General features: G+C 40.4%; 1 protein-coding gene across 2 annotated transcripts in view; it reads right to left on the bottom strand.

Annotated features, from left to right (window-relative positions):
* Window positions 1-969: 969 nt before the first annotated feature.
* Window positions 970-8613, bottom strand: part of GRID2 (glutamate ionotropic receptor delta type subunit 2) — a 735317-nt gene continuing 727673 nt past the window's right edge. For both annotated transcript variants that reach the window (XM_075499270.1, XM_075499271.1), the window contains 2 exons: window positions 5571-5811; window positions 970-1481 (listed from right to left, as the gene is read on the bottom strand). In XM_075499270.1, the coding sequence (XP_075355385.1) occupies window positions 1059-1481; window positions 5571-5811 (664 nt within the window). In that variant the 3' untranslated portion in view covers window positions 970-1058. The remainder of the gene's footprint in view (window positions 1482-5570; window positions 5812-8613) is intronic.

The following is an 8613-nucleotide window of genomic DNA, read 5'->3' as shown; positions in this document are numbered from 1 at the left end:
GTTGGCAAATGACGCAAGTCAGAATAACATTAAAGCAACCTGTCTTTTCTAAATGAAAAGACCCCCTGCACTGTACATCTTTCCTGTATACAACACATTTTTACTAAAGCTTTATTAAATGAATTGCAATAGCAACGGCTGCCATTTTATAGCTATATATACATGTATATATATATACACATACCTGTGTGTATATATGTATATATATATGTATGAGATACTAATTTATTTAACACAACAGAGGCTTCTGCCATATGATACAGTTTACTGTACATAAGAAAAACTTTTAACACTGTACAATCACATAAAGGTCATATGCACTGTTGCAGTGCAAAAGTAGATTTAACTGTAGTCTTTACTGGCATAGTAATGGCTTTTTGTAATCCTACAAAATTGCATTCTCATATTATGGGGCCTGAATGGTCTTTTCACTTCATTTGTTTTGCTTTTTTTTTCTTTTTTTTTTCTTTTTGCCTTTTTTTAAAATTTTTCGGTTTTTTAAACTGCAGGGTTTGCCTTTGGTCCACAGTTAAAAGGACACACAGCAGTGGAGCGCTGACTGGATACAGCAGAATACATGAAAAGGATTTAAGTTATTGCAATTATAGTAAAAAAAGGCGGTGGGGGAGGAGGAGCGAATGCCCTTCTGTAAAGTAATCCTCAGGGTGTTTCTATGCATGAATCGCTGCACGTTTCCTATATTTAAAGTATATGAAAAGCCTGAAGTAACCGAAACCTAACGTGGCGATAAACCAAACAATAAGTGATTCAAGTAGTAAAGAGAATAAGGGGAGACCAGACCGAGAAAGCAGAGAAGAGGAGGAGGAAGAGTTGTTACTAATAATCCTGATTCTTAAATAAAAGAAAAAAAAAAGAAAAAAAAAAAGAAAAAAAAACCCAAACAGAAAATAACCCCCGAACAAATTAAAAAGACCCCTCAAAACCAAAAAAATAAGGAAAAGAAAAAAGGTTACATCCATGTTAGTCCCACAATATTACAGCTGCTCCTTGCAAAGGGAGTCCTAAAAAAGAAACAGTGAAGAAACTTGGTCTGATGCTCAGATGGAGGTGCCTCGATCTGGGTCACTACCGATATTCAGCCCCAGAGTAGGAGTTGGTTGGTAAGGGATAGATGACATTGTTTTGATGGGGCTTCTGAAAAAGCCACCGTTGGGTGCCCTGTGCCTGAAAGGGCCAGTTCGGTGCTCGGGCACGCTGCCGAAGGAGAAACCCGAAGCGGCTTTAGCAGACAGCGTGCGGCTCAGAGTCTGGATCTGTTCTGGTATGAAGGTGGTTGTGGTGATGTGAGTGTTTCTGAAGTCACTGATTTGCTCCAGTGCCTGACGCGTGGGTAAAGTGTCAATGTCCAGCGGGGTCAAGTCAATCGACGAGGTGGAGAACTGTTTATGGGGACTGTCGTCGTCTGTGCAGAGGCTGTTCACGCGCCTGTGGAGGTGCTCCAGGTCAATCTCCTTGTCGTCCTGGGGAATGAGAAAAACAAGAGGCACCGCTCACCATCACCATTTGCGCTGGGTTGAAGCTTCACAGTACGATTGGCACTGCTCGGGAAGCCCAGCGCACAATTAACTACAGCTGGCTGTTAGCTGATGGCATCTCTGAACGTCACCAGCAAACACCCCCACCGCCTGAAGCTGGGTGGGCTAAGCCAAACCGAGGCAGACCCTTGCACCACAGCTACCTTCAAACCCTGAACCTGAACAACAAATCTCCGAGTGCTACCGGTTGGTTTCCATCAGGAAAAGCCAGGCTCGGAGCCGTGGCTTGGACTAGCAACACCTGAATAACAGTAAACTTTGTGCAAAGAAAGCAAAGCGTAATCTCAAACACCTCTTCAACTCCGCAATGAGGACAAAGTTTGAATGTCAATGTGGGAGCCTCTGAGGGATCAGGTTGCCGTCTTTGTCATGCTCTTGGGGCTTAAGGAAGGGCTAAAACCACCTCAGGTTGCCTTTTGCCTTTATAATATAAATTGCGGCATGGAAAAGCTGAACTCCCGGACAAAAATCTAAGCACTGGTGACTCACTGACATCACACAGAAAGGAGTACACCAGGCAATTTTAAATTACAATGCCAAAAGAGGGATTCATCCTCCCCTTACCTACAAAGAAGCAATTCCCTCGATTCTGATGGAATGACACTCTTGTGAGTGAGAAGAAAAGAAGGTGGCCTGGGGTACTTATTATAATATATCATCCCTCCTCGTACCTCTGTCCCTGTTCCTTCTTATATCTCTCCTTCCGGAGAACTCAAACAGGTTGGTTTGTTATAATCGAGAGTTTAAATGCACGGAAGTTAAAAAAAGAGGAGAAAGTCCTGGGTGACATGATAAGTCACCTGTATCGTTCATAGGTATTTCTACTGAACTGGAAAGCTTAATTCGAAGTGGCATTAAGTCTACATGTACGGGGGTATTCCCTCAGTCTAGGTAGCGCAGCTCATTCAGAACAAAAATCGATTTCAACTAACCTTAAAATTTACCTTAATCTCTGTGAAATCTACTGGCTCTTCCAGGCCACTAGAAATATCTCACACTCTAGGACCTCACAGAGGATAATTAGGCAGCCGATAGACGTGCACTGATGACTTCCAGCCTTGATTACTGCAATTCAATGACTGGCTTGATCCAGGGCTCCCTGAATCAATGGCAAAACTCCTAGTATACCGAATGGCCTTGAGATCCCTCCTTTGCCTAGGAATGAAGTCAAGCACTCTGAAAAAGTCCACACCTAGAACAAACTGCAGGAGTTCGTCTACTTAGCAAAATGGATCACCGAATATTTGCACTGGTACCACGCCAAACACAGAGCCCGACTGGAAGGAGACCGAGAGGCCAGCTCCCCTCCGGGGTTTTACCCTCTGAGGGCAGGGACAGGGAGACAAACCGGGGGAAAAGGGCAGGGAATGGGGCATCAGGGATCTCCCAGGGACTGGATGATCGCTGACCACAGAGGCTTTGGTTTGAGCTCCTCATGGGAGGGAAAAAATGCAGTGCTCGTTTCTCGGATGTAGCTTTCTGTCTATAGTTTATTCACACGTGGACGTAGACATGGATGCACATAACAACCACACAGGTGACACCAAAACCAAACGCATTCACCAAACGCTCTCTCCTAAAAACTTTGGAGCTGCATACGGATGCAGGAGAACTGGGGCCACATCGGAAGCTAAAGAAATATACAGAGGCTCTGTCAGCACGTGCAAGTCATGACTATGTCTCTGAGGGACAGTCCTAAATATTTTTCCTTTTTTTTCTTTTGATTGGGTTTTGGTTTGGGTTTTTTTGTTTGTTTGTTTTTAATTTTGAAAAAACATACAAACACTTTGTAATTTAAAATGCCAATCGAGAAAAGATTGGAATTTCATCACTTCTGAGCCTCTGTAAGTTACTCAAAATATTCCTCTTTCTTCTCTTAGAGATGCATTTGGGGCTAGGGTCAGACCAGTGAAAATATATAAGCGGTGATATTCTCCCATGCTTAGCCCACAACCCGATCTCCACCCAATCGATACACCAAAATGAGACCCACTCACAGTAAGATTGTGCATATCTCCACAATATGATCTTTCCTCTTCTCTCTTGTGTGATCAGTAGTGAAATATTCAGCAGTTTTCACATTTAAATTATCATCAGGCTTCAGAGTCAACATCCCATTGAGATTACTGGGGCGGTTCATACTTCTCTCAGAGCTACCGTTTAAGGCTGTCTGCAGACTCAGGCAGACATCATTGAATGGATTACTTCTGGTACGCGACCGAAATGTTATCTTCGCAACCATAAGACAATTTTTTTCAGTATAAATGCTTGCATTCTGGAGCACAAGATGGCAGCCACCAGGAAAAAGGGTTGGCTTGCTGACCACAAACTGGCCCAATCTGACCCCCGACTCTGGACTAGTGGCCTGGAAGAGCCAATGGATTTCATGGAAGCTAAAATGAATTTTAAGAAAGTTAGTTAAGATGTATTTCTTTGCTGAATGACCCCCCCCATCCAGGATAGTGGGGACATTCAGCACGTACGTCCACGTTAAACTCAGTTTTGAGCCAAGCTTTTCAATTTAGCGTTGAGATGCAATTTTAAATGCTAAGCTAATGACCACGTAACAAAGATCAAGGAGGCCAAATTATACCGTTTGTGGAAAGTATACACTTGAATTTCTCTGCATTTGAAAATTGAAATAGGAAATTTTATAGTTATATAAAATATCCATGTTGGTTTTTTTCTTTTCCTTTGTTATTTATTTTTATGTTTTGCACCAGATAAATATGAAGTATGAAGTTCTGAAAGTTTGGGTAAACAACAATCAAGTAAATTTTAGGTTTTTAAAATAATTTACCAGTTGAAACTATATGGTTTCCATTCCTAAGAAACTCAATTTAAAGACTAGAGATTCTTTTTTTTTCTTTTAATAATGGTCCAGTCCAGATCTTGAACAAAAAAAAGCTTGGAAATTAAAACAGGCAAGAAAAGATTAAACGTATTTTAACATCAGTGCCAATGCTGTCTAATTAGGTGGTGTAATTAATCCTGCCTGATTACACAGCATTAGATTAGCAGGAATAAACACAACGGAGAAACTGCAGAGAAAGTGAGACCACTGCACACAAATTAATAGCAATACTCCACAAGCTACACCGATGTGTCTAAGCTACACAGATAGAAAGCTGTAACTGACAGTGCTACATTAAAGTTCATATTTAGGTTCAGCTTTGGGCATGACTGCCAAGTACATTTTAATAACTTTTTTTTTCCCTAATGTTTTTCTAGTATTTTGTAGAGCTAAAGCCTTAATTATGAAGGTAAGAAATTCGTTGTAAGACCACATAAGGCTCAGATGGCTGGTGAAGGGACAGGTAGATTGCCACGGGAAGGAAAGCTTTACACATGCAGGTGTAGAAGCAAACTCATCTCTGGTGTAAATAACATATCTCCCCGTGTTCTCTGTCCAAGATTTTCTGAAACAAGTCTGTAGTCGATTTCAGAAATAAGTCTGGCCTGAATCTGAAAAATCTAATGTACTCTTGCTTCCCTGGACTTCAGATTAAATAACGAGAACAGAAGTTCATGGAAGTCTCAAGAGGTTAACATTTCTGCAAATGGGGACAAGCTTATTTAAGAAGCTAACTGCTGATTAAAGGGCTAAACTTTGCAAATCTATTTTGAACGACTCAGCCACTGAGCTTAGGGGATATATTTTTTAAGGAGCAGCCAAGAAACATTTGAACTTACTGGTGAGAATTAGCTCTCACCAATAGGAATAATGAACTAAATATCGATGTATTAATAATGTACTATTCTACAAGTAACAGTTTTGTTTTACTCAGAATAGTTACATATTTATACATCATCAATACACTTTTTTTTTTTCATTCAAGCTTTTCTAGAAAGAATCGCTAAAGAGATTTTGAGGAACAGCATTTACGTTAAAAAATCAGGAAGCTAAGGAAATTTCTCTGAATTTGATTCCCCACCCTCTCTAATGCTATAAAGTCAAGGCAGCAATCTTTAGGGTGCATGAAAATTCCCCAGGAGAAATGGAGGGTCTAATACCTCTTTTGATGGAACCCGGGAGCCTTTCCTTTTATTCCACCACGTTTCCAACATTGCAATGAAACAGGATAGGACAATCCCAGCAGCGAGGATGCAGAAAACACCTGCAAAACTTTTTATGTCCAGGGCACCTCCTTTCTGTTTGGTATCCACGGATGAGTAAAGATCACATTGACCATTCTTCGGCCACCACTTATGCTTCAGTATGTCCATGTCGCCGTTCTGCTGCAGCTCCAAAATCCTTGAGGGGAAAGAGTCAGAGGTTACAGTGGGGCAGTGGAGGTGACACCTGAGAGTACGAGGATGCAATCCAACCGCTTGCAACCTTCCCATGTGTCTCAGAAAACCAAGCAGCTGATGAATCCAGACAGACTGATTTAGCCAGAAAAGAAAGCCAGAACATGGGGTTGCCTGTAAGACTGAGCACATGGATATCTATGCTCCACTCTAGATACAGGAAAGCACATACAAGTCTCTTCTTTCTTTCTTATAAGACCCTTAATGAAAATGCTGTACTTAATATACCGTATTTTCTTAACTGGCTTTCATTACAGACTATGTCAATTGACATTTGTAGTGCACTAGGTATTTGACAATATATATTTTGCATTTTAATCACTGGAGAAGAGAGATTTCAATTAAAAAAAAAAAAGGAAAATACAGTTCAGATGTACCACAGGATACGCGTTACTTTATTGTAAACTGATCTTTATCAGGTTACCTACTTGCTGCTTTGGAGAGAGAGCAGAACCGTTTTAGTTGCAGTCAGTAAAGACCTAAACTAACCTTGCTTAATGGGAGTGTGCGACCTGCTGGTAAGCAATTTCCATAGGAAGGTTCTCTGCTGCGGAATTCACTCGTCCTTGCACCTGCGTACCCAGCCCACTGCCAAAGATTTACCGGGCAGTTTGCAAGGCCAACGTATTTAGCTAGACTTCCTGTGGGATGAATAGTTCCAAGGCATGAGAATTTTATTTGGAAGAAGATTTTCATATTTAGTTCGCTTATTCCTGAGGAGAGTGTTTTTTTAAAAGCATCCACAAGTGACTAGAGTAGCAGCTAGGTGCATCTGGTTACCCAAAATAAAAAATTCCATGATTACACTTAAAAAGAATAAACCAGGGGGAATGTTTTCCTTCATGTAATAAATTTGTTTTTCATTTCAGTGTTGGAAGGCAAACAATTACTTGTGCAGTCATTTGACACAGCATGCACAAAATCCAAGTGCACAGAAACCAGCAGAGGTCTGAGATGTTGCTACCAGAGACTGTACTGCGTCGAAGGAGGAAGAAAAGCTGTCCCGCTGACTCAGGGCTACCGTAACAGCTCAGTGCAGTGGGCTACCTCAACCTCAGAAAAATACAGTGTTACGAAAAGGATTCTGAATGCACCTCAGAAGCACAGGGCAACTGCTCTATACAGCGATCATTCAATCTCTAATGCCACTTGAACAGGTAGGCACGTCAACGAAGCCACGTAATTCTGGTTCTCGCTGCCCTAGCGTCCTGCATTAGGACTTACGTGAGTATTTTGGCCCAAATATTCCAGTCTGTCAGGTTAGCAGGAGTAGCAGATAGTTGGCATAAACAGAACCCTTTTGTATAAGTTCTTGTGGAGTAACAAAAGATTAATTTTCGATGCCCAATCCAAACATTTGGCATATGTGTTTTTATATTTAGGAATTACTGGACTATCTACAGAAGGCAGTAACAGAACAACATTGTGGGGCTTATTTCTTGCAGCAGCAGCTCTAATCCCTGAGCTGGGCTATTTTCTCTCTTTTATTCAGTCAGTAATAGAACAAACCATCCAAATGATTGCTCTATTCTCATTAATTAAATGATTCTTCACTTGTCAGTATAATTCCTGATTACACAAGACATCTTTTCAACAATAGGCATTTGCATAAAGACACTGAACTTTAGCTTGTTCCTTAGCAGAGAATTATTCCTTAACAGAGATTTATTCCTAATTGTACTCCTGCTAATTATTGGCAATTTTCTTTATGGATGTAACATATAAGTTCAATTATTTAAAGGAAAACATAAAAAAGAAGCAGAAACCAGGGATAGTAATTGTATCATTACATGGAAAAGCTTGAGAGATGGAAAGCTTATAATGAAGCCTTGTAAAACTGCAGCTGGAAACAGATGTTGAGAGATAAAATACATATCAAGAGAAATTATAAGAGCATGAATATCTAACTATATTAACTTCATACAGAGAAAAAGGTAGATGCTGCTTCTCTTAGACTTAGTAAACACTTTGTTTCTGAATTCACCTGTCTGTGGAACCAAAATAATAGTTAACATATTAAGAAGATTTAACACTACCAACCTGTTCCTAGTTATGAAACTTCCTATTTTTGTAGCACATTTCCTGAAATGAAAATCGTACTTTTATTGAAATTCCATGAAAAACAACCTGAGGAAGGGAGGTTTCTTGCAAGCGTGCACAGCACATAGGCACTGCGATACTTGCGTGCTGCAGGAGCTTCCCACACGATGGCACTCTTTCCATAAAAATACGTGCTTTTGCTGCAGTTCCTGCTGGGTGCCCTTATACAATCTAATCAGATACCTGTTGGATGGCAGACACTACAATCAGTTGGATATTTGATTTTCAAATTTAATAAATGACTAAAATAATAATGCATTAACTAAATGCTCTGAATGATAATGATGCACTAAATGCTATAATTCCAGCAAGGGCTTCTTCTCGCAAGTCCCAGATTTTTACAACTGAACTTTTCCTCCACAGTCCTGGCTCCTTGGAGCCTGCTGTATTGGCATGGAGTAGTATTGCAACACATAAGCCACTAGTAAGAGTGGTGGAAACTAATAAGTAGGGTGCATGAGTTCCTGTGGTTCTGAAATACGATCGTCTTAAAAAGCTTGCAAAAGAAGCCTATATATTGAAATAATCTGATTTGTCTGAAAAACATGACCTTTAAAACTTGCTTATGGATAGAGTGCATGTCTTAATATATTTTTCTCTGGCAGGCGAACTGTTACAGTAACATTTTTCAAGGCAATGACATAAA

The sequence above is a fragment of the Mycteria americana genome, chromosome 4 (genome assembly GCF_035582795.1).
Source record: "Mycteria americana isolate JAX WOST 10 ecotype Jacksonville Zoo and Gardens chromosome 4, USCA_MyAme_1.0, whole genome shotgun sequence".
NCBI classification, from domain to species: Eukaryota; Metazoa; Chordata; class Aves; order Ciconiiformes; family Ciconiidae; genus Mycteria; species Mycteria americana.
This window is presented reverse-complemented; position numbering and strand designations above follow the sequence as displayed.